Here is a 27,238-nt window from a genome sequence, read left to right as displayed (position 1 = left end):
GTGTATTGTGACACAATGCACATTATGTAGGGTGTACAGTAAGTTACAATGTGTAGGGTGTATAGTGACACAGTGCACATTATGTAGGGTGTACAGTAAGTTACAATGTACAATGTGTAGGGTGTATAGTGACACAGTGCACATTATGTAGGGTGTACAGTAAGTTACAATGTGTAGGGTGTATAGTGACACAGTGCACATTATGTAGTGTGTACAGTAAGTTACAATGTGTAGGGTGTATAGTGACACAATGCACATTATGTAGGATGTACAGTAAGTTACAATGTGTAGGGTGTATAGTGACACAGTGCACATTATGTAGGGTGTACAGTAAGTTACAATGTACAATGTGTAGGGTGTATAGTGACACAGTGCACATTATGTAGGGTGTACAGTAAGTTACAATGTGTAGGGTGTATAGTGACACAGTGCACATTATGTAGTGTGTACAGTAAGTTACAATGTGTAGGGTGTATAGTGACACAGTGCACATTATGTAGTGTGTACAGTAAGTTACAATGTGTAGGGTGTATAGTGACACAGTGCACATTATGTAGTGTGTACAGTAAGTAACAATGTGTATGGTGTATAGTGACACAGTGCACATTATGTAGTGTGTACAGTAAGTTACAATGTGTAGGGTGTATAGTGACACAATGCACATTATGTAGGATGTACAGTAAGTTACAATGTGTAGGGTGTATAGTGACACAATGCACATTATGTAGGATGTACAGTAAGTTACAATGTGTAGGGTGTATAGTGACACAATGCACATTATGTAGGATGTACAGTAAGTTACAATGTGTAGGGTGTATAGTGACACAATGCACATTATGTAGGGTGTACAGTAAGTTACAATGTGTAGGGTGTATAGTGACACAGTGCACATTATGTAGTGTGTACAGTAAGTTACAATGTGTAGGGTGTATAGTGACACAGTGCACATTATGTAGTGTGTACAGTAAGTTACAATGTGTAGGGTGTATAGTGACACAATGCACATTATGTAGGATGTACAGTAAGTTACAATGTGTAGGGTGTATAGTGACACAGTGCACATTATGTAGGGTGTACAGTAAGTTACAATGTGTAGGGTGTATAGTGACACAGTGCACATTATGTAGTGTGTACAGTAAGTTACAGTGTACAATGTGTAGGGTGTATAGTGACACAATGCACATTATGTAGTGTGTACAGTAAGTTACAGTGTACAATGTGTAGGGTGTATAGTGACACAATGCACATTATGTAGTGTGTACAGTAAGTTACAGTGTACAATGTGTAGGGTGTATAGTGACACAATGCACATTATGTAGGATGTACAGTAAGTTACAATGTGTAGGGTGTATAGTGACACAATGCACATTATGTAGGATGTACAGTAAGTTACAATGTGTAGGGTGTATTGTGACACAATGCACATTATGTAGGGTGTACAGTAAGTTACAATGTGTAGGGTGTATTGTGACACAATGCACATTATGTAGGATGTACAGTAAGTTACAATGTACAATGTGTAGGGTGTATAGTGACACAGTGCACATTATGTAGTGTGTACAGTAAGTTACAGTGTACAATGTGTAGGGTGTATAGTGACACAATGCACATTATGTAGGATGTACAGTAAGTTACAATGTGTAGGGTGTATTGTGACACAATGCACATTATGTAGGGTGTACAGTAAGTTACAATGTGTAGGGTGTATAGTGACACAGTGCACATTATGTAGTGTGTACAGTAAGTTACAATGTGTAGGGTGTATAGTGACACAGTGCACATTATGTAGTGTGTACAGTAAGTTACAATGTGTAGGGTGTATAGTGACACAATGCACATTATGTAGGATGTACAGTAAGTTACAATGTGTAGGGTGTATAGTGACACAATGCACATTATGTAGGATGTACAGTAAGTTACAATGTGTAGGGTGTATAGTGACACAGTGCACATTATGTAGTGTGTACAGTAAGTTACAATGTGTAGGGTGTATAGTGACACAATGCACATTATGTAGGATGTACAGTAAGTTACAATGTGTAGGGTGTATAGTGACACAATGCACATTATGTAGGATGTACAGTAAGTTACAATGTGTAGGGTGTATAGTGACACAATGCACATTATGTAGGATGTACAGTAAGTTACAATGTGTAGGGTGTATAGTGACACAATGCACATTATGTAGGGTGTACAGTAAGTTACAATGTGTAGGGTGTATAGTGACACAGTGCACATTATGTAGTGTGTACAGTAAGTTACAATGTGTAGGGTGTATAGTGACACAGTGCACATTATGTAGTGTGTACAGTAAGTTACAATGTGTAGGGTGTATAGTGACACAATGCACATTATGTAGGATGTACAGTAAGTTACAATGTGTAGGGTGTATAGTGACACAGTGCACATTATGTAGGGTGTACAGTAAGTTACAATGTACAATGTGTAGGGTGTATAGTGACACAGTGCACATTATGTAGTGTGTACAGTAAGTTACAGTGTACAATGTGTAGGGTGTATAGTGACACAATGCACATTATGTAGTGTGTACAGTAAGTTACAGTGTACAATGTGTAGGGTGTATAGTGACACAATGCACATTATGTAGTGTGTACAGTAAGTTATAGTGTACAATGTGTAGGGTGTATAGTGACACAATGCACATTATGTAGGATGTACAGTAAGTTACAATGTGTAGGGTGTATAGTGACACAATGCACATTATGTAGGATGTACAGTAAGTTACAATGTGTAGGGTGTATTGTGACACAATGCACATTATGTAGGGTGTACAGTAAGTTACAATGTGTAGGGTGTATAGTGACACAGTGCACATTATGTAGGGTGTACAGTAAGTTACAATGTACAATGTGTAGGGTGTATAGTGACACAGTGCACATTATGTAGTGTGTACAGTAAGTTACAGTGTACAATGTGTAGGGTATATAGTGACACAGTGCACATTATGTAGGGTGTACAGTAAGTTACAGTGTACAATGTGTAGGGTGTATAGTGACACAATGCACATTATGTAGTGTGTACAGTAAGTTACAGTGTACAATGTGTAGGGTGTATAGTGACACAGTGCACATTATGTAGGGTGTACAGTAAGTTACATTGTACAATGTGTAGGGTGTATAGTGACACAGTGCACATTATGTAGGGTGTACAGTAAGTTACAGTGTACAATGTGTAGGGTGTATAGTGACACAGTGCACATTATGTAGGGTGTACAGTAAGTTACAATGTGTAGGGTGTATAGTGACACAGTGCACATTATGTAGGGTGTACAGTAAGTTACAATGTGTAGGGTGTATAGTGACACAGTGCACATTATGTAGTGTGTACAGTAAGTTACAATGTGTAGGGTGTATAGTGACACAGTGCACATTATGTAGGGTGTATAGTGACACAGTGCACATTATGTAGGGTGTACAGTAAGTTACAATGTGTAGGGTGTATAGTGACACAATGCACATTATGTAGGGTGTTGTATCAGGTTGCAAAATTACAATTATGAAGTACTAGCACAAAGAAAGAATGATACACTCACAAACTATGTATAAGAAAAAGATTTAATAATTAGTATGACAATTAAAATACTTAGCTTCGATAGGTTGTTAGACACACACGTAATTCCCGGGATTTGCACCATGGAGACCCCACATTCATCAAGCAGGTTAATCATGTATCCTAGAATACTCTGATGGAGGAGATCTGGCGCAGACTTCCTGACTCACCAGCGAGGACTAAAGAAGGTCTGACCTCTGCCATCTTATATAATCCTTCTCCTTACACTAAAGTGGATGCTGATGTAATATAGACAGTTGATGACAGTATCATTCTGAGTAAAGCTGGATACACACTACGGGGTTTTTGTCCAATAATCGGCTCAACCAGCTGACATACGACCGCTCGTTCGAAAGTCGGGTCAGTGTGTGTAGTGACACGATGGTCGAAAGTCTGCCCAAATGGACCATTATCGCCTCATTTGGTTGGTCGTACCGTTCAATTTTTTCCGATCAATCACCTAACGATCATGCAGTGTGTATGTACTCATGCTGACGATCTCCATAGAGTGTACAGAGTTAGGCTCTTTTCAGCCGATGTTATCACTGAATGTCAGAGTGAATAAATGTAGAGAGCGCTGTAGAAAGAATAATTCATTTGTTCGTTCTGAGACAGAATATTTCGTTTCAGAGTCACAGAAGCTAACGAAATTCCTTAGGACACGTGGATAACTATAACAAGGTGGTTATAATCAGTGTGACAATGTGACAGTAGTGAATGGATGAATATTGTGCTGTCATTCTCCGGACTAGAGGACCAGATGAAGAGCACAGATCTGAAGGTAAATCGTGTCAGTGTGTATGGATGAATCGTCAGACTGATCGGACCTTCAGTCGTAGGTATAATCGTTTGAGATAACACGTTGGTCTGAACAATTCTTCAGTGTGTACCCAGCTTAAAACAGCTAAATTTGCAAACTGAGCAATTATATCCATATATTGGTTAACAACAAACATTACAGCAAATACTTAAGAATACACAAATACTTTGTCTGTTGTAAAACCAAAATTACCTTAAGTTGGTAAATACCCATGGTCTGAGCTGAGTTGAAGGACATGGTCCACTGTACTAGGTGTAGGGAAAACATGGCCATAAAAGACAAGTAAATAATGTGATGAAACATCACAAACTTAGGGCTAGATTTATCAATATTCACATAAAGTGAAAAATAGTTTTCAATCCTTATCGCAATGATAAGGATTGAACTATTTCTCACATTTATGTACAACCCTGCACGGAAACAGCAGTTCCGAAAAACTGCTGTTTCTGTGATAAAAAAAATCATACTTACCCCCTTCTTTGGAACGCGATGTCCCTGGATCACCTCCTCGTGATCTTCAGTCTTCTTCATTCAGCAATTGCGCATGTGCAGTTCACATGCGCACAAACATCTCCCTCGATCTCTGCAACTATAGCGCGCGATGATTGACAGGGAGGGATCATGTGATCCCTCCACACATGCGCTGTCCAGCTCTGCTCTTTGGAGCAGAGCTGACAGCACTGAGATTTCTCATTTATGATAATGTACGCCAGCTTCAGCTGGTACATTATCAAGACAAGTTCCCGAAAAAAACTATTTTTTGGAACTTGTTAGATTGCAAGAGGGAGCAGTCACCATACTATTGAATGGTGACTGCTCCCCAAAACGAAGGAGAATGCAAAGCAGCAGATATCCACGATATCTGCTGCGATGCACCATTAATAAATATGCGGGGGACACATCGGGGCATGGATTGTAAGTTAAGTGCACAATAGTGCACCATCACAATTTGTTAAATATACCCCTTAGTACCTGTTCATAAAGAGACACGTAGAATCAATGATAGACTCCATCTTGTTTCACAATTAAAAGAAAATACCAAATACTGCTACAGGTGTCCAGTAAACAGAATGTAAAGTGAAAAATGTACAGTAAATTAGGTACTATATGAATAAACAATAATGAAAATTAATAAGGTCTACAGTAAGTTAGGGGGTAATGGGAATAGGCTGCATAGTAAGTTGGGGTGTACTGTAAGTTAGGGGTTAACAGGAATAAGCTGCATAGTAAGTTTGGGTGCAGAAAGTTAGGGGTTAAAGGGAATAGGCTACATAGTAAGTTGGGGTGTAAAGTAAGTTAGGGGGTAACGGGAATAGGCTGCATAGTAAGTTGGGGGGTGCAGTAAGTTAGGAGGTAACGGGAATAGGCTGCATAGTAAGTTGGAGTGTACAGTAAGTTAGGGGGTAACATGAATAGGCTGCATAGTAAGTTGGGGGGTGCAGTAAGTTAGGAGGTAACATGAATAGGCTGCATAGCAAGTTGGGGGGTGCAGTAAATTAGGAGGTAACGGGAATAGGCTGCATAGTAAGTTGGGGGGTGCAGTAAGTTAGGGGGTAACAGGAATAGGCTGCATAGTAAATTTGGGGTGCAGTAAGTTATGGGGTAACAGGAATAGGCTGCATAGTAAGTTTGGGGTGCAGTAAGTTAGGGGGTAACGGGAATAGGCTGCATAGTAAGTTGGGGATGGAGTAAGTTAGGGGGTAACAGGAATAGGCTGCATAGTAAGTTGGGGTGTACAGTAAGTTAGGGGGTAACAGGAATAGGCTGCATAGTAAGTTGGGGTGTACAGTAAGTTAGGGGGTAACAGGAATAGGCTGCATAGTAAGTTGGGGGGTGCAGTAAGTTAGGGGGTAACAGGAATAGGCTGCATAGTAAGTTGGGGTGTACAGTAAGTTAGGGGGTAACGGGAATAGGCTGCATAGTAAGTTGGGGTGTACAGTAAGTTAGGGGGTAACAAGAATAGGCTGCATAGTAAGTTGGGGGGTGCAGTAAGTTAGGGGGTAACGGGAATAGGCTGCATAGTAAGTTGGGGTGTACAGTAAGTTAGGAGGTAACATGAATAGGCTGCATAGTAAGTTGGGGGGTGCAGTAAGTTAGGGGGTAACAGGAATAGGCTGCATAGTAAATTGGGGATGCAGTAAGTTATGGGGTAACAGGAATAGGCTGCATAGTAAGTTGGGGGGTGCAGTAAGTTAGGAGGTAACAGGAATAGGCTGCATAGTAAGTTGGGGGTGCAGTAAGTTAGGGGGTAACTGGAATAGGCTGCATAGTAAGTTGGGGGGTGCAGTAAGTTAGGAGGTAACAGGAATAGGCTGCATAGTAAGTTGGGGGTGCAGTAAGTTAGGGGGTAACGGGAATAGGCTGCATAGTAAATTGGGGGTGCAGTAAGTTAGGGGGTAACGGAAATAGGCTGCATAGTAAGTTAGGGGGTGCAGTAAGTTAGGGGGTAACAGGAATAGGCTGCATAGTAAGTTGGGGGTGTGCAGTACATCGTATACTACTAGTTCCCAGATACATCTCATAGATGAGTTTCAGGTGAGGATTCATCCAACGCACTTTGTATGAGGGGAAATCGGCACCATTAAATCTACACCCATCTGCAGGATCTATGCTCAAAGTCTGTCCTGCCGAGGCGCCGCCCCCTCACTTACTGAATAATGGTATGTCCCGCACTATATAACAGGTGCAGTAGTGGATGTGGGATACATTAGTTTAGGACACGGACTGATACAATCATGTCTATGGACGGGGGTCTCGGAGATGTTCAGCCCGCGGACAGTGAAGTACAATCTATATGTGACCAGGTGAGTGAGCCGCTAGGGGGCGCTGAAGTGCGGGAACCTGACAGTGTGCGGGATACATTGTATCTATCTGTGACTGTATAATATCCACCTGTTATGTTATATGCTGCTCCCCCTCCCCCATCAGGTAAGTGCTCATCCCGGCTCTTGTTCTGTTAGTAGTTTAGGTGAGAGAAAAGGACACTTTGTAACCGGACAGTTGCACTACTTTTATATAACCTGCCCTCTCTGGCTGTGCTCACCTTGGTTATATCCCACTCTGTAAGATAAGGTCACTACATTGCCATGGGAACAGTAACTAAATTGCATTAGCATAATAATCCAGCATAGGAGCCAACTTTTTATAATGTGACTGAACAATGCCATGCATAGACATAAGGGGTATCACAAATATTGGGGGTGCTTGAATGCCCACAGAGCTGGTGCCTTTGATGCATAATTCCATGAATCCATCCCCATCCATTACATATAAGTATATGGTGCCTCAGTGTTAGGGGATGGTGTCCTCTGGCTGGTTGGTATCTTTAGTTCCAGCTGCATTTGTATTGGCCAATGGGAAGCATTCTGCACTGTGACTGGATACAAATGTGGATGGCTGCCTATGATTTCTGTAACTGCAGCTTTATCAAGGATGTCTAAAGAACACAAGTGCTAACAAGTATCACCTAGAGAGAGTCGGCTAATGAGGCACTCCAGTCCCTTATCTATACATAAAAACAAAATTTATTAGAATTATATTAAAAGCAGACAACCAGCTATCAAATAGAGTCGGCAAATTGATTAAAAAGAGGCAGTTGATAAAGATCGAAAATTAAGTAATAAAGATATATAAAAGAACCCTCCCGGGAGGCCGGTCAGTGTATAGTTGTTACAATTGGTGGTGTTCAATTATTAAATAAGAGAAAGGTATCCACTAATGTTAGTACTATATCATAGTGATTGAGAGAAACTTCTTTATTTCACATATTCATTAGTGTATTATGGTTTTTTTTTCTGATACATTATTCTGGTGCATTCACTGCATATAAGGCTGTCACAATATGTATAATTACAAACGCTGTATAGGTTGGAGTATTTGAGTTCAAGAAGCCCAAGCCTACTAAATATTGTCCAAGGGGTCTGATGGTATGTACACGAAATGTTATTTAATTATTATACCTGTTAGCATGGTACCTTAAATGTGGCATTTTCTATTCCTATTGAAAATGGGGATATAAACCCACTGAGCCCACTAAGTGTTGACCACAGTGGTCTGATGTATACACAAGGGGTGTCACTAAGTTATTGTGCCTATTGGTATGGCACTTGCAAAGTGACGCACTCATTCCCTTTACACACAGGGGTATTACAAGGGTAACTACCGGAAGTCAAAAAGGGTAAATAGATCGATGCCACAGAGGAATCCCTTCAGGGACATGGCGCTAATATTGTTAATCACTAGTGGTTAGCGCAAAGTTTCTATGGGGCTTCTAAGGTGGTTTGGTACTATAAAGCTACCTATAATTCTAATAGGGCGTTATTAGTATAAAGAGACTGCACTGCCCTGGATTACAGCACGACCGTGGCTATGTTCCTGTGACCGGCTTCTCACTTCCGGGTGTGTGACGTCACATGTGACCCGACGTACGTTTCGCCGGATAGGCTTAGTCATGGGAAAACTTTCCCATAGTAATATAATTAATAAATTTTGTATTTATGTATAGATCAGGGACTGGAGGGCCTCATTAGCTGACTCTTTAGGTGATACTTGTTATCACTTGTGTTCTTTAGTTATAATTTCAAGTTAGGAAAGCACCACCTCACATCCCAACTCTTAATTATTTCCTGAGGTAGAACTACTGGGGAAAGTCCTGGCCTTAGAGTGGAATGAGACCCTTTTCTTTCCCTTATCAAGGAGGTCACATAATTCCTGATTGGACAAACTAGGCCATATCCTGATCTAATTAGACCAAAGCCATCTTTGGCTTTTGCTCTCCCTCTTTCCTGGTGGCTGCACCTCCTTTGGCTTCTACAGATTTCAGCTAAATTATACCAAAACCCTGAGGAAGTGGCACTTCCTCAAATTACCAGTTGGGCTCCTCCTAGTGGTGGGGCCTGGGATAGCAGTGCCTGTTTCTCCCACATTGGCAGCCTTGAACATGAGTCTATGAGCTTCCCACCATCCACTGAAGCCTTAGTGAGCACCAGACCTCTGTACTATTACTGTCCATCTGGCCCCTGTGTGTTTGGACCATGATCTGATAACCTTGTTGTCTCCTGTTCTCCTCAGATGAAAAAGCAGGTGGAGGAGAAGACTGGGAGATCCTTCAGCAAGTTTGAAGCTGTTGAATACAAGACTCAAACTGTTGCTGGGACAAATTACTTCATTAAGGTAATGACTGGATATCTGTACATTAATAGACAGCTAATGACCTACTATGCTAATCGGCAGCAAGTGATCAGTCAGTTCTTGAAGTTGATGTGTTGGAAGTGGGAAAGATGGTGAAGGGTCTCGGGGGGGGGGGGGGGAGAAGCAGGATTTGTAGTGAGATGTTTCCCTGCCACACCACCAGTGGGCATGGCCGGCATGATGTGGGCGTGGCTATAATTTTAGACAGTTCTTGGCTGCTCTCCAACTCTTCCTATCTCCACCATATACACAGACAATGCTGCGTGCACTACTGTTAGGGGCACAGAGCTCTCCCTTTTCGAGCAGAGCTGTATGAAGCGGGACCTACCTCCCAACTGTCCCTACAATCAGGACAATGTCCTGACTGAGTGTGTCAGAACAGATCTCAGACTGTCCTGCTCTCTCCTACCTGTTCTTGCTGCTTTCAATACTTGTTGGGGAGAGATGGCTGTGAGCAGTGCAGACAAACTATCTGCACACAAGCTGCAAAGTCGCTGCTCCCAGGGCAGTGTCCAGCCATCTCAAGCATACAGTACCCCAGGCTGGGAGGGGGGGGGGGGGGTTCCAGGCACTAGGAAACTCCCCCCTCGGTTTGTCTGTGGGTTTGGGTGAGTTTGACAAGGGCCAAATTGGGATGACTAGAGGACTAGGTCAGAGCATCTCCAAAACGGCCGGTCTTGTGGGGTGTTCCCAGTATGCTGTGGTTAGTTCCTGCCAAATGTGGTCCAAGGAAGAAAAACCGGTGACAGGGTCCTGGATGCCCAAGACTCATTGATGAGCATGGGGGAGTGAAGGCCGTCTGGTCCAATCCTGCTGAAGGTTTCTTCTGACTGATATAAAGGTGTCGGATCACACAGAGCATCACAGCTGCTGTCTAGGAACGGGTGATTAGTTTCAGAGCTATGACTTTGGTTCAGCATAAACCTTACTAACTAATATTTACATTTATACATTATAGCAGTTGTATCTAATAGTTTAATGTGACCCTTTGTGCTTCACACTACATGTTTATATACTGAATATTGTATACTTGTGACCCCGTTCCCCTTGTGTTGTCTCCCTCAGGTCTGTGTAGGAAGTGAGCAGTACATACATCTGCGCGTCTATCAACCGCTCCCCAGCGCTGATCAGGAGATGAGCCTCACGGACGTCCAGCTGGACAAAACCAAAGAGGATGAGATCAAATACTTCTAGCCCAGTAACTGACACCCCCCCCCCCCCCCCTCCTGCTCCTGTGCAGGGTCTAACTAACTTTATCATAATAAAATTAGCTTTACGCTATTATAGCTTCTGAGTATTCATTGAGTTTTATACAGACTATTAGTTTATTTACTAAGCAGTGTTAATAAGAAAAGACCAAGTGACATTAATGTAGATATCAGAAACAGTGCTGAATAATATACATGTACTAACTGGAGTGTTTATTTTAATAAAACCTGGTCTCAGTCCTCTGCAGCAGGTTGTCTTGTTAGGAGGGATTCCCCTGAGCAGGCAGAGGATGAGTGACAGTTTGGCTGTCTTGCTTTGTAGCCTTTCACACTGGGGATTGGTGAAATCCTACACTGGGGCGGGACCAGTGATCTCACAGCAGCTGAAGTGACTGCAGTCTTAACTTTCTGATGCATCAGATCTCTTAACACTGTAAAGTGAGACTTTATAATATGGTGCTTGTTTTAGCAGGTCCCAGTACAAAACATTCACTTCTATATAACATGACAACTGAGTAAAGACTTAATTTTGGTTAAGCTGAAGCCATTGTCTGGACACATTTTCCAGGAATATGATACAAACATGAGAACTTCCATTCTGTGGTAACAACTTGACAAGAAGCCAATGATATGGTCTAGTACACAGGGGTGTTGGGGAAACTATGCCTAGGGTTACATAGGAGGGGCTTATTGGAGTGTGCACCCAAGGAATTGTATTTAAAATGGTGACCATACATCTATCAATTATTAACCCCTCATCTTCCATAACTTTTAGTCATTAATGCTCCATTCTTCATCCCCCCTCTTCCTCAATTATAAATCCCTTTTATCATTGACCTACTTTCTGAATAATTCTTAATATAATCCTCCCCCCACTTGCTGGTAGCTGCTTCATTTGAGGGGACAGATCAGGTCACCTCTGAGCTGTAAGTTTGGGCCTCCAGAGTGCCGGGCTGTGTACAGCATCCTGGGGGGACAATTAGCATCCGATGTCGGTGGACAGAGCAGAGGGATCATTACTCCAGTATTTATTTTTTTCCTTAAAAGTGAAAAGGGAGCGAAGCCTGAGATTAAGGTGTGCAAGAAAATGTGTGTGTCTTACTTTACATTTACAGGCTCTGAGTCTATATAATACAACACGGTATCTATATATAAACAGTCTAACATAAGGAAGTTAATATTCTGCATTAAATGAATGTTCTATAGATAATGGTTTCATAAGGACTATTAGAATATGGTCTGGTTTAGATACAAGTAGCATTTTCTCACTGGTGCTCTGCTGTCCCTGGCAACCCTAAAATGCATTTGTAGAACCACAAGAACCAGCATGCCTTGACATGCAGGGTTTGCTGGAATCTCTTGGTCACAGTCTTCCCTTCTATTAAATGATATGGAAGGAAGGCACAAACTTTGGAAATAAAATCCAGATTGGTCTTAAGGACCACTCTATACGTATAGATGTGTAAGAAGGGTTCTTCACCCCACAGAGCTTGTAGATCTCCCACTTGACGGGCTGAAGTAATTGCCACTAGAGATGATACTTTCAGAATGAGCCACTTGATAGGAATGTCTTGTAGTGGTCTGAATGGATCCGAAGTGAAGGCATCCAAAACAATATTGAGATTCCAGATGCTGGAAACGGTTTTATTCTTGGCCGTAATCATTTTACTGCCGGACAAAACTGGAAAAACAAGACTTGGCGGTGTCAGCTTGGCAGCAAGAAGAATACTGAGGGCAGATATCTGTACTTTCAATGTAGAGAGAGCCAGTCCTATAACAAAACCATCTTTAAGGAACTCTAAAATAACCAGACCACTGGCAGACACAGGATCCCTTGTCCTGTCCTTTTCCTATATAATGAACCTTTTGCAGACTATGTAGTAAATGATGGAGGAACTTTTCTTCATTGCTTGAAGTAATATATTCACCACCTTGTCAGAGACACTCTTGAGTCTCAGTAGTGACCGTTAAATCTCAATCATTAAAGAGAGTCTGGGTTCAGGTGAAGAACTGGACCTTTGTGTATTAGATGTGGTCAACACGACAGAGGCCACGGTTGTTCCCGAAGCTTTCTCTAAGCCTCTGCAAAACAAGGGTGACAAGGCTAAAATGGGAGGATTGCTATCCCTTCTACCGCCTACTTCTTGACCTTTCTCAGTACCTGGGCAATGATTGGAAGAGGTGGGAACACATACCCTAGTTTTGAGTTCCATGGTACCGATAGGACGTCTATCCCAAGAGCCTTGCCGCCTCTTTTACAGGAATAAAACTGGCGTAACTTGGCCATAAGGTCTATTTCGAGGGATCCCAAACTTCTAACTTAGCAGGCAAAAGACTTCTTCGGGTAACGCCCACTCCCTTGGGTGTATTTGATGCCTGCTTAGATAATCTGCAATAACATTTTCTTTGCCTTCCACATGAAGGGCTGAAAGTGACTTCAGATTCTTTTCTGCCCACAACATTAGGGTGGTCACCTCTGTCATCATTGACCTGCTTTTGCTACCACCTTGCTTGTTTAGAAAAGCCACTCTGTTCTGTTGTCGGAACATATTTTCAGATGTTTGAACTGTAGACCGGACTGAAAGTGATGAATTACCCAACAAATTGCTCTCATTTGCAGAACATTTCTGGGGAGAGGTCTCTCCTCTTCTAGTCAGGTGCCTTGAATGATCCAGGTACCTCAACCTACAAAATTGGAATCTGTCGTAAGAATCGTCCACTCTCGATCTGACAGAGTCACGCCGTGATTCCTTAGACTTCGATGCTGCCAAAAACTGAGATATTCTTTTGCAGTTCTTGAAAGGTTGAGCATGAAGTCTATAGACCCCACAGTGTGGTCCCACTTCACAAGTAGATTCAATGACCCTTATATGACAACTTGCTCAAGGAAGGATGCTTATAGTCGAGGACAGCAGGCGGAGATCGATCCTCACTGAGAGTTCTGTTTGAATTTGGACATGATGCGCCAGAGATTGAATCTTGATCAGCCTTTCCCGTGAGAGGCATAGCTTGCCTGTCTGTATCTATTTGGAGCCCTAGAAACAGGAGTTGCTGTGCGGGTACCAGATGACTCTTTGGTATATTGATCACCCAACCATGTTGTTGACGAAAGAGGACCACATGAGATGCCACCGCCTCTGATTTTCCTACGACCAACATGTCATCTAGATATGGCCACAGAACTATACCTAGCTTCCTGAGTGCTGTTATGAGTCCTACTAGCACCTTGGTAAAGGTTTTTGGGGACGCGGAAAGGCCGAATGGGAGGCAAGCGAACTGAAAGTGATGTCCTTGGACACGGAAACTTAGGAACCACTGATGATGGATGTGAAAATATGCATTCTGTAGTCCTATTGAGGTTAATAAGTCTTCACTTTCTATTGCCGTGAGGATGGAGTTGACTGACTCCATTTGGAAGTGTCTTGCCTGTACTAATAAATCCAGCACGGTCCAGAAAGCTCCTGATACCTTCCTCTAAAACCACACCCTCACCACCGCTCTTGACTCTGCTGTCCCGCTTCTGCTGTCCACCAAACGACACCGGAAGAAATCTCGTTCCTTGCCAGACTCCTTAATTCAAGTTCATACTTTACTTCTACAGCTGCAGCCTCTCCCGTGCCAAACAATCCTTCTTTAGTTCTCTCATCTGCTCCCAATCTTCCAATACCTGTCGCCTCTTTGCCACCAACACCCTCTTTGTCCCCCTCCCTCTCCCTTACTGTCATTGACTATGTTCTCGAGATAACATCTGCATAACATAAGATCAAGGGCTAGATTTACTAAGCTGCGGGTTTGAAAAAGTGGGGATGTTGCCTATAGCAACCAATCAGATTCTAGCTTTCATTTATTTAGGTATTTTTACAAAATGACAGCTAGAATCTGATTGGTTGCTATAGGCAACATCCCCACTTTTTCAAACCCACAGCTTAGTAAATCTATCCCTAAGAGTGAAAATGATATGGCTTATTCACAATTATTGTAGAATAATTAAAAACATGAAATAACCTGCCATCTTTATACCAACGTGGCAATTCATGTGATCTGATAATTAGCACAGTAATATACTTACCAGGACTGTCTTTATTCCTTATTATTGGGGATCTCTTGGTCTATACTGACATATTATAGTGACATACTTACCAGAGTGACACTTACCTTATACCTCATTTGTGTAAACCACACATGATTGTATGATCTTCATGTCCTTATGATGGAAACACAATACACTTGCCTTATATGATCACAATTCATGAATTGTTGGTATTTTCAAGACCCCATCATAAGACATCTGTATAATATAACTACCATAGATAGAGACTCCCGGTATATATCTACAGAACTAAATAAAGTGTATTGATCCTCTGAATATACGTACCCGACCAAGACTCCGAAATGTTAATATTTCGCTTTTTAACCAGTTTTATTTGTATGACTAATAAATAGTAGTTTTATAGTGTAGTGTCAATTTATTTGCTCATTTCTATCCACGTTTGTTATCCACAATGAAGTGTCCCTTCAACAACACAGGATTTTCTCCATGAGTGTGCCTTCCATATAAGTAGTACTTATCCTTCTCTTCTATTATATACAATACATTACTACTAGAAGCAGCACCTCATACTATCATATATTAAATCATGTCTTGGAAATATACATTAATTGGAAAGATTTTTTCTTGTGCGGGAAATCATATATATTATGTTAGAACACCTTGGGCTAGATTTACTAAGCTGCGGGTTTGAAAAAGTGGGGATGTTGCCTATAGCAACCAATAAGAGTCAAGCTGTCATTTTGTAGAAGGTACTAAATAAATGAAAGCTAGAATCTGATTGGTTGCTATAGGCAACATCTATCTCCACTTTTTCAAACCCGCAGCTTAGTAAATCTAGCCCCTTGTCTGATTTGTCTTGGCGCAACATTTATGGTGGAATGGAAAATCCTAAATCTGTTGCTCAATATACCAAGTGCATTTTCCACAACTCATCTTGCTCTTTTTTGGCGTTAGACTTTAATGGGGATAAGGTTTTAATATATTGTTGTGCAGCACAAACAAAATTTAGTCCAATGTGTGTTTCGGGGCGGGGTGGCAAATTCAATAAATTATTTTTTTAGATTGTGATGGAAGTGAGTCTGCTCCAATGCCATCTGACACTTCACCATTTTAACCAATGTGCATGAATAGAAATTCATATTTGACATCCACAATGGCCATCAGACTAATGCTGAAGTAGTAATAGGATAAACTTTTTGAGGGCGGCATAATTCTCACATTTTCTATCTATGGCGCCAACACGATTTAGGAAATTCCAAAGTGTTTCCAAATCTTGCACAATAAGTCGCCATTGCTCAACCGTCGCAGGAAACTGCAAGAGAAAGTTTGTTGTAATGTTAAATCAATACATGCATCTATTATCATTCTAACTAGTTCATATTCTGTTTTTATTACACAGCTGTTTTATCTGAAGACGGATTCTGCAATGCGCCAGAGCAATGTGGGACAGCGCCACATATCACCCAGCTGACAGCCAGGAACTCACAGACATAACCCCACAGAACACTGTTACAGCCAGCCAGTTGCAAGGGCATGGTGTCCTCTGACTGGTTAGTATCTCTAGTTCCATCTGTAGTTGCTGTTGTATTAGCCAATAGGAAGCGTTCTGCACTGTGACTGGATACAAATGTGAGTTGCTGCCTATGATTTCTGTAACAGCAGCATTATTATCAAGGATGACACAAGTCTCCTGATTGGACAAATTAGGCTATATCCTGATCTAATCAGACCAAAGTTATTTTTGATTTGCCCTGCCCTCTTTACTGGTGGCTGCACCTCCTTTGGTCTCTACAGATTTCAACTAAATCAAATCTAAGCCTGAGGAAGTGGCCTCCAATGGCCAGCTGGCCTTCTAGTGGTGGAGTCTGTTTCTCCCACACGTGTGTGTGTGTGTGTGTGTGTGTGTGTGTGTGTGTGTTCCTATGCTTGTGGGGACACTGACCTGTGTCTGTTTCTCCTGTGTGTGTGTTCCTATGCTTGTGGGGACACTGACCTGTTTATACACGAACACTGTGGGGACCTTAGTTGTGGTGGGGACAAAATATGAGGTCTCCGCAAAGCTTCCCAAGGCTAACCAAGCAGGGGACCTTGCTGATGGGCTCGGCAAAAAAATATGTCCCAGAGAGTCACTTATGTCGAATCAAAAGTGTGCTTGTTTCCGATGTGGAGGGCAGATTGTGTGTGTGCCACCGCTAGAGGTCATACGTAAGCAGCCACGTGTAGTGTTCCCATGATTTTTACATTAGACGGGGATAAAGACACGGTTGCATCCGTCTGCTGCTGAAAGAAATGTGGGGACAGTGGAGCATGACAGAGCCCACCGGAGGCTCTGACTATAGCCTGGAGAGCAGTGGAGATGAGTATGCCCCGGACACTTCAGAGAAGAGCAGTTAAGACACCAGCAGTGATGCTCCATTGCCCGCCAGTGGAGCAAAGTGCAGGTACCCAGAGATGTGTTCTACGCGGTGGCGGATCCAGGCGGAGCCAATGGCTGCACAGTATGTGCAGGTCCGTCCAGCCGTGACAGGCAGGGACAGTGTGCTGCCCGGCTGCTCTGACTGTGTTTAAAACACAATCAGAGCAGCCGGGCAGCACACTGTCCCTGCCTGTCACGGCTGGACGGACCTGCACATAGTGTGCAGCCGCCGGCAGCCTAAGATGTTAGAAAGGGGCGGGGCCTAAATCGCCCCCCCCCTAAATCGCCCCGGGTACAGCATTTTTCTAGATCCGCCCCTGGTTCTGCGCAAATGTAAGGGATGGGGTTATGGATGGAGGCCTGGGACGGAGAATGAACTCACACTTACCTTACGTACCGCGTCGATCTCTGGTCGTCTTCGGAAGCGTCTCCCATCTCCTCAACAGCGTTTGTGCGGACGGCGGGGGTGCCCGAGTACCTGAACGCAACAGGGGAGAGGACCCCTTGTCTCGTATGCCGGGCACTCGTTTTGCTGTGAAGGGGTGGGGTGAAATACGGGGCAGCAGTTCCACAAGGTGAGTGCACAACGGGGAAAAGCCCTCACCGTACTATACTCACATAAACTGGTCCACTACAGCAACTCCCTCGGTCCCTGCTGCTCCAGGGGGTTCTCACTCGCGGGGGTCTTTCAATGTCCTTGTCTGCCAACCAATGCCTGTAAACAGAGCACAGTCTTCCTACCTAGGCTGCCTCTCTCCTAACTGCTGCTACGTTTCTAAACTCGCTCGTGCACCAACCCTGACAACTATCATGTGCGCACAATCCGCAATAAGAGATACGCAACACAGTAATGATACAACAAAGAGGACAATCAGGAAAAGAGGAGGGGTACAGTATACAATTGCAATACAGCGTATAAACACTAAGCGAGATGAAAAGACTCACTACGGGCTTAGACTAGGGGTGGCCTACTAAGGTGTTTCTGGGGTAGGTGGTGCAGGAGGGGGACCTAGTGAGGCCTAGGGGCTATGGCTGTGGATCCGGCCTAAGGGCCAGTGGCTGTGGAGCCGGCCGAGGGGCAATAACTGTGGATCCGGCCTAAGGGCCAGTGGCTGTGGATCTGGCATAGGGCTAGGGGCAGTGGCTGTGAAACCAGCCTAGGGCCAAACTTAAGGGATTGGATCCCCCAGGATTTCATAGAATTTTAGCACTCTATAACTTTCCTTCGGCTTATATAAATATCTATGATCACTGTCAAAACCATTCAATATTATGCATGGAAGTCCTTGCAAGAACAATTAGAGCCAATCCTAACATTTCTGTAATTACGGTAGGCGATAGGGAATGTAAATTGGCACTTTTTTGCTGAAGATTTGTTAGAGTCAGTCTCCTACCCCGTGACCTCGCTCCCTAGCCAAAATCTGTGGCTATGAACCTAACCACCCCTCTCCTGGTATTTGAAAGCTTAGAGAATAGATCCCATTTGTCTGGCACCAGTCTCATCTTAAAAATGTTGACGTTCAATTGACCAGAGACCTCTCCCAACTCTTTCATTCCAAGTTCTCGACTATAATTTCGTCCTTAAAGATTGACTTTGAAAAATGGCCTCCTAAACGACTGTCATGGAATGGTAGAGTTAGAGTTATTAAAATGAATACACTTCCCAAAATCCTCTACATGATGCAAACTCTTCCAAACCAAATTCCCCCAAACTGGTTCCAAGACGTTTAAGGTGTAATCAGACGTTTTATTTGGGGTAAAAAAAAAAACCCAAAACATCTAATTACCCTCAAGATATCTCCACCAAACCCTTTTTTTTAACTAAGTTTGGTACCGGAAAACACAACACATTTCTGGGTGTCTGCTGCACTCACTAACCGGCTGTCATTTCCAAGTTTGACTCAATTTTGGATCCTGGGCCAGCTAAACAGTGCCGCCATTATTGGCTTTCATCCTGTTTGTGGCGCCTCCCCAGCGACTTTCCCGGAAGCTACTGCCCCACCAAACACTGCCACTGTGCCCGTGACTCTCCCCGCAGCCTACCCTACAGGCGCAGGACCTCCGGATCTTCAACCGCTTCACCCTCCAGTCTGTTGTCGGCCACGGCTGCCACATGGCACCAGCTACAACTGTCACCGTAGTTCCAGCCCTCCTGCATATAGGACACATATAGCACACAGATATCAACTTTAAATTTCAGTGTACAAATAAGCTGTCAAGTATTTGTGTGCTATATGAAAATACTGAAATAAGATACCTCTTCATTTAAGATTCTTAATGAATCAGGCCCCTCGTGTTTAGCGAATATATCAATATATTTAACCCCTAGTGGTCCGAGAAATACGAATGGATACTATGAGCTTTTTACAACTTATATCCATTGTCATACAAGGTAAGTTGTTAATGGAAGGATTATGAATCTTTTCTTGTACCATTGTGCTTATCGTAACAACTGTATATATATATATATATATATATATATATATATATATATATATATAATTTCTTGATGTGTGCTAGCGAAAATCGTCCTTGGTCGGAAAATTCTCCAGTGTCTACCCAGTAGCCTATTGGATCACTGCCTCTCCACATTGTTTATGGCTCTACCGCCATCTTGTGGCCGTTTGTCATTATTACAACTTACATTTCCAATCTGTATGGCTCAGAACAGTCCTAGCCTTTGTAGTGGCCTGTGACAACACCCTGCTGTGACTGCATACTGTGTATTTGGAGATCCGGTCTTGTAAACTTTTACTCCTAACTAGCTGTCAAAATAAATGGCTTGGACGCCATCATGGTAGGCTGCGTGTGATTCCAGCTCCTCACATCATGGAGAAAAATACCCATTGATTTCAGGTGTTCATGGCAGCCAGCACCCCACGAGTGTCAGGGAAGCCCACCTGTGCCGCCAGGACCATTTTGCGACACACTGAGGAGAAGAGCAGACATACAGTCGCCTCTATAACATCTGGGGGCCTATCCAACACCTCCCTCCTGCTGACCGCTCTGTGCTATTTATAGAGCTCTCCCCCTGCAGCTTATTCTAAGTGTCAGCCGGCGCGACACCTGGTCCCACCAAAACCACGCAAAACTAAAGTTAAGGGTTTCTCGCAAGCCTTTTCAGAACACCTCATACCTATTATTCGGAACTGTTTAGAGAGGAGTTTGCTATGCACCATACTATGGATGCTTCACACCCGTACCCCTCTGTTCCCGGGGGTATTACCTAACTGATCTTCCTTACTGTCAACTTACAGTCCACCATTCCCATTTACTTTCTCCATTGTATCTCAGCAAAGGCTCCCCAATGCAAAGCTCTACGAATAAGTCTAAGAAGGCAGCCCCCTCCAAGATAACACACCACTTTACAAGGCAAGACGAGTCATATCACCGAATGGGCCCTTCATCCATTTCAAGTCCCCATGCGGAGAGAAAGACTGCACCAATCTCAGCTCCATCTACTAATGACATTCGTGCGCTGACCACTCTTATCACAGACTTTAGACAAGCCCTGGAATCTCAACTTGACAAGGCGGTCTCATCTATCAGGGCTGATGGTCACTTCCCTCTTTAGCTCACTAGAAGGCCCGATGGGCTGCCCCTCGTGGCTTCTAAATGAAACCCTTCTGCGTATCCCCCAATTCCAATCCCGTGTGAAGGAGCCCATGAGAGATTATTTTGCAGAAGGTCGACAAGGCGAAGACATTCCCATGGGAGATCACATTACACATGCTCACTCCGTATTAAATCCCGGCTCACGCTATCAAACACAGGAGCAGATACCCATTCAACTTTTATTTCAATGAGCGATATATGAACCAAGTTGTGTTCTCAAACATTTTTAAAATTTCAGCTTGTATCTCTGGATGAAGGTATTCAATAAATATTCCCCATTTCCTATAAAATCTGATAATTCCCGTTTCAATGTCTGACAAGGAGGCTCTTCTATCAAAGTACAATGTATTAAACAGTTCATGCTTCACCTCTACCAGAGAAGGTGATGGGTCAACCCAATGTCTAAAAATCACTACTGTGGCGATAGTGAGTGTTACTGTAAGAAATGGTTTTGCATCCTGAGATTCCCTCGGGGGGATCAGAGGAATCCAGTTTTCAATTTGGCCTAAGAGCATGGACTGCTTGTCAGTTGGTGGGGGGGGGGGGTGCCCATTATTGAAGATGGAAAATTTAGAACTTTATTACAGAATTTCTGAATCTTCCTGCACTGCCAAACTTTATGTAAAAAGGACGCATATGTATGTTTACATTTCAGGCAAAAGCCTGACTCATCAGGAACATAGTCTGGGATTGGGGGATATAGGCACGGTTTACAAACTATACGTGAATCTCCTGTAATCTAGAGGAATGGAGCCATTTAAATATATTATCATTGTACTTGACTGAATCTGTCACAGAATCAAGTGAGACTTTCACCCAAGCATTATATGAGGTGACCCAAATTGTAGACATTTTTGAGGGCAACAAATCGTCGTATAAATATATAATTCAGAACGTTCGTCCTTTGGAGAAATGTATTAAATCTTTTAATGTACTAACACTGGAAGGAACATTTTGTTGCCTGTGTGTAACATGATATAATGTCGCACTTGTAGATACATAAATAAATTATTATTTTGTAAACTGAATTTTTCTCTAAGTTGTTAGAAGTCAAGTAAGATGCCTCCAGGATCAGAGAAATCCTTTATTGATGCAATGGCCTTAGATTTCCAGAGGGAACAGCAATTATTATCCAAGCCTGGAGGGAACGTGGGGTTTTCCCAGATTGGAGTATAGTAAGTAATATCTCTAGTGGTTCAAATGTTTCACAATAACATTCCAGGCCCTATAGGTGTCAGTAAGATGTTGCACATAACTGCTTCTGGGATCTGCCTCCTCCGGAGATGGAGAAATGCCCCTGGTGAATACGGGTAAACTAACGCTGACTCCAAGGATAAATTAACAAAATATTCTTGATTTAGGAGCCAACCTACAGCGTAAGGAAAGAAAGCAGAGAACATAAATGCAGATATGTCTGGGAAACCAATTAAACCCTTAGACCTATTTTGCTTAAGTTTAATATTATGTATCCCGGGGCGTTTGCCTCGACACATAAAGTCAGTGAAAGCCTTAGTGCATCTATGTACATCTGACCCGATGATGCATCTGCAATGGGTACGTTAGTTTTGGGAAAATAATAGATTTGATCACTGCATTTGTACCCAGCAGTGACAATGGGAGATCTCTCCAGTTATCCAGCGTGGATTCTAGACTTCGAATTATAGGGGGATAATTACTTTTATATAAATCACTTAAAGAGGCAGGAATATATATACCTAGGTATTTGATTTTATGAGTAACTGTATCAGGTTGCAAGAGTACAATCATGAAATTCTAGCACAAAGAAAGAATGATACACTCTCAAACTATGTATAAGAAAAAGATTTAATAATTAATATGCCAATTAAAACACTTAGCTTCGATAGGTTGTTAGACACACACGTAATTCCCCATCTTATATAATCCTTTTCCTTACGCTAAAGTGGATGCTGATGCCATATGGGCAGTTGATGACAGTATCATTCAGAGTAAAACAGCTAAGTTTGAAAACTGAGCAATTACATACATATATTGCTTAACAACAAACATTACAACAAATACTTAAGCATACACAAATACTCTCTGTTGTAAAACCAACATTACCTTAAGTTGGTAAATAACCATTGTCTGAGCTGAGTTGCAGGACATGGTCCACTATACTAGGTTTAGGGAAAACATGGCCATAAAAGACAATCAAATAATGTGCTGAAACATCACAGACTTGGGGCTAGATTTACTACGCTGCGGGTTTGAAAAAGTGGGGATGTTGCCTATAGCAACCAATCAGATTCTAGCTTTCATTTATTTAGTACCTTCTACAAAATGACAGCTAGAATCTGATTGGTTACTATAGGCAACATCCCCACTTTTTCAAACCCGCAGCTTAGTAAATCTAGCCCTTAGTATCTGTTCATAAAGAGACACATAGAAATCAATGATAGACTCCATCTTGCTTCATAATTAAAGGAAAATACCACATACTGCTACAGTAACTAAGTGAAATTCTGATATAGCCTGAATTTGTTCAGAGGTCATTGTTGTGTTTGGTATGTGCAATATTTCAGACTTGTGAAAGTTTATTCTATACCCTGCAAAAGCTTCAATTATCTCAGTAATAGAAGGAATAGATTTCTCTGGGTGTGTGATCATCAGCAAATAATGCCAATTTACATTCTTCTGAGCGAACCTGTATAGTCCGGACTTTCTCTGAGGGCAACGGCCAAGGGTTCTAGAGTCATTGCAAAAAACCAACAGGGATAAAGGGCATCCTTGTCTGGTGCCTTTGAACGGTAATGATATATGACCATTAGATATTATTGTTGTTTGAGGGTTATGGTATAACGTATGAAAGGTTAAGATAAAAGGTTCAGGAGAGCCGAATTTCCTCAATGATTCAAATAAGTGATCCCACGTCATTAAACCGAAAGCTTTCTCTGCATCTAGTGAGAGAAGAAAACTAGTGTCCGAGCCTTGCAGGGATTGGACATGTGATAGTAACGTCAGGATCTTTCTTATGTTTGTGACTGAGCTACAGCCCCCAGACAAAGCCAATCTGGTCCTTATTTATTACTGAAGGGAGAATAATGGGTTAAATTTCCAGAATCTAATTCCAGTGTTAGGAGTCAGGACCACAACCATCAATATCGGGGAATGGTCAGGTATTCCCCTTGAAAGGTACTCGATTTCTCTAACCAACAAGGCCAACCTATTGAATACTTAAGCCAGGTCTATGCGAGAGAAAACATGATGGGATAACGAGTAACAGGAGAACACTTTCTGAGAGGGGTTAGGAAATCTCCAAATGTATATTAATCCCAGTTTGGCACACGAGGAGGGCCTGCATCCCATCCCAGAAGCCGACTCTCTCCATCTATCAAGACCCTCATCCATGACTGCGCTGAAGTCTCCAAGACATACTACCGGCACATGTGGTGAGAGGGCAATACATTTGGAGGCCTTCTTGATTACTTGCGAATTAAAGGGCGGGGGGACATACACGGCAAAGAGTACAAAAGGAGAGTTATCTATCGAGGCTCGGAGGTACACATATCTTCCCAGGGGGTCTAGTTGGGCCTCTTCTATTGCAAACCTTAGATTCTTTTTATAAATACCGACACTCCCCGTGAATATGAGGAGTGCACCGAGTGATGTCCCCAGGCCACCAATGACCCTACCACCCACCAAGTGGGTCTCCACAGGGCAAGCTATGTCTGGATTGTATTTTTTTAATTGTGTCAGGACCAAAGACCTTTTAGTACGGTCGTTAAGACCCCGTACGTTCCACGTAAGGAGCCGAAGCCCCCCGTTTTTCATCCTAGGAGATCCCAACATCTGTCAGCATATTTCGAAGGGTTAAGTACAACAACATGTGAGATTGTAAAAGCACATAACAACTTACAAATTCAAAGTGATAAACAGAAAATGTGGCATTCGTTAAACATATTAGCAGAATTACTTTGAACATCCTATCTACCCACCCAGCCTCCCACCCCCACCCCGCATACCTAGACGAAAACAGTGGTACCTATTCCCTTAACCATCCCCATATCTAGCTAGAAAACTAAGGAGCTATAACAACCTTATCAATATTAATGGGAGCTACCTGGTCCTAGCTTGCGACACAGAGCCCTACCTTAGTATCGCCTCTGCACTCTACAATTTAATTGATAGGACATGAAAGGCACTGACACATCTTCTCTAAATCACTAACAAAATATAATGCCTATCGATATACAAGACAAGTCTTTTCAAACGAGGATTAAGTCTCATCGCGCCTGTGGGTCCGCTCGGGGCCTTCTGACCAGCCAGGCCACAGCTTCCCTTGGAGTAGTGAAGAAATGTGACCGACCATCCGCGACCACCCAGAGCCTCGAAGGGTAAAGCATGGCATAAGGTAGTTGTATCTCTCGAAGTCGCCGCTTGATTTGGGTGAACTGGGCTCTGCTCTTTTGGACTTCAATGTCTGAAAATACTGACACCGTATGATTTTCATATTTGAGAGGTCCTTATGTTCTGGCCAATCGAAGTATAGTGTCTCTGTCTTTATAATGGAGCAGCTTGGCTATAAATGTACGGGCCGGAACCCCTGGCACAGGTTTCTGGGGTGGGAGGCGATGGGCACGCTCGACTGCGAATTGTGCGGTAAAGGCCACTCATCCAAATTCCCGCACTAGCCAGATCTCAAGGAAAGTTTCAGGAGCAGATCCCTCAGCACGCTCAGGAAGACCCACAAAGCGGACATTGTTCCTGCGGAGTCGGCCCTCCATGTCGGACATTTTCTGTTTACACAGATTGACTTGCGTGGCTAAGTCCTAAATTTCTCCTCTAACAGGGGCTATTGCATCTTCAAGCGAGGAAATTTCGATGTTCCGCCTCGCCCACTCACTCCCTCATTTTTTGTAGATCTTGTCGAATAAGAGAGAGATCAGATTGTACCTCCCCAACGCGGTCTGTAACTCGCTTTTCAAAGGGAGTTATAGCGAGGAGGACTTGGATGGAATTAGGTTCCTCTGTGGATGTAGGGGAGCCATCAGTTCCACTAGTATCAGACCTCGCAGACTTGGATGTCTCTGAAGAAGGAACTGTGGATGTTTGCGCATATTTCTCCAGCTTTACAGCTGCATTTGCAGCATTGGTCTTACCCATACTGAGTAGGGAAGAAACAGTAACTCAGAAGCTTGCACTATAATTGGAACCAAGCCAAGCTGTTCTTCATGCAGATAAATGTAGCACCCAGGAATGCACCACTGCAAGTATAGAAACTCAAGATTTCGTAAGATGTGTGTTGGAGGAAATGTCAAAACTCAAGGCTGAAGAGTCGGTTCGCCACTAGGTGGCAGCAGCACTCCACTTTACTTATTATGCCGGGGATAGTAACTTAATTCCCAGATCATGCATCCCTCTCTGAGGATAAAGGACAGAGCACAGTCCTTATTGATGAGTAGTACAGAGTCAACAGGGCACCCCTTATTCCAAAACACAGATGTGTTAGTGCAGCACAGGTTACTGAGGATTCCCTTTACAATAATTTAATTTGGGTAATCAGAGACCGTTCCAGCCTTTAGTATATGGAGCCAGGGAAGCCCAATCACCCTCCACCTCTGTGTAAGGGGACACTTATTGCAAGCAGGGCACCAGGGGCTATGCAGCCAAAGACCCAGTGAGGAGGGAACAAGGATGGGGGGAGGGAGGATCCGCCGACGAGTCGAGTGTCAGGATCTGAGGAGGGGGTACAAACTCACCCTGGTGCTGACTCTAAAGCCGCACAATCACTCCTCAAAATGGCCTCCTCCTGACCTATCCCTGGGCACCTCTCGCCGCAGCACACCTAACAGCCCTGTATTATCTCCCCACGATCTCCGGGAGGGGGGGAAGTTGGGCGGAGCCCCCTTAGGTCAGTCAGTGCAATTAGTGGGATCCCCCAGATGACAGGCCCGCATCAGAGCTCCTTCACCGCAGACACTCCTCTCAGCCCCAAGTACAGGTACTCCCCTCCGACCGGACAGCGATACACGAACTCCAGGCACTCCATGGAGCCTAATTGTCCAGTAGATGCCTATATATTCCAGGTAGGTGCAAAGGAAATGGATTATTATCGGATATTACAGAGAGAGCAGCACTGTACGTCCTACTCCAAGTCTGGTCAAGCAACGTCCATAGTAGTCTATTTTTATTTAAATTTCTAAATTCAATTCCGTGTTATATGATTTTATGTGGTCGTGGGCAAGTGGTTAAGGCGATGGACTTGAAATCCATTGTGGTCTCCGCACAGGTTCGTATCCCGTTGACTACATCCATCTTTTTTGAGCAGCACGGTGGCTTAGTGGTTAGCACTTCTGCTTCACAGCACTGGGGTCATGAGTTCAATTCCTGACCATGGCCTTATCTGT

The 27,238-nt window shown here is 43.1% G+C and overlaps 1 protein-coding gene across 1 annotated transcript; it reads left to right on the top strand.

Annotated features, from left to right (window-relative positions):
• The first annotated feature begins 7,052 nt into the window (after positions 1 to 7,052).
• Positions 7,053 to 10,866, top strand: LOC142139647 (cystatin-A-like). The gene is made up of 3 exons (XM_075197442.1): positions 7,053 to 7,194; positions 9,461 to 9,562; positions 10,646 to 10,866. The coding sequence occupies exons 1-3, from the start codon at positions 7,126 to 7,128 to the stop codon at positions 10,772 to 10,774; spliced, it is 300 nt and encodes a 99-aa protein (XP_075053543.1). The 5' UTR covers positions 7,053 to 7,125; the 3' UTR covers positions 10,775 to 10,866.
• Positions 10,867 to 27,238: the final 16,372 nt, after the last annotated feature.

Source organism: Mixophyes fleayi, chromosome 2 (genome assembly GCF_038048845.1).
Source record: "Mixophyes fleayi isolate aMixFle1 chromosome 2, aMixFle1.hap1, whole genome shotgun sequence".
Lineage (NCBI taxonomy): Eukaryota > Metazoa > Chordata > Amphibia > Anura > Limnodynastidae > Mixophyes > Mixophyes fleayi.
This window is presented reverse-complemented; position numbering and strand designations above follow the sequence as displayed.

What these genes read in the sequence shown, in the direction of transcription:
- LOC142139647 (XM_075197442.1), top strand. Translation starts at nt 7,126, where the DNA reads ATGTCTATGGACGGGGGTCTCGGAGATGTTCAGCCCGCGGACAGTGAA. An exon ending in TACAATCTATATGTGACCAG is followed by an intron (nt 7,195 to 9,460) that starts GTGAGTGAGCCG and finishes TGTTCTCCTCAG; the next exon opens with ATGAAAAAGCAGGTGGAGGA. An exon ending in GGACAAATTACTTCATTAAG is followed by an intron (nt 9,563 to 10,645) that starts GTAATGACTGGA and finishes TGTCTCCCTCAG; the next exon opens with GTCTGTGTAGGAAGTGAGCA.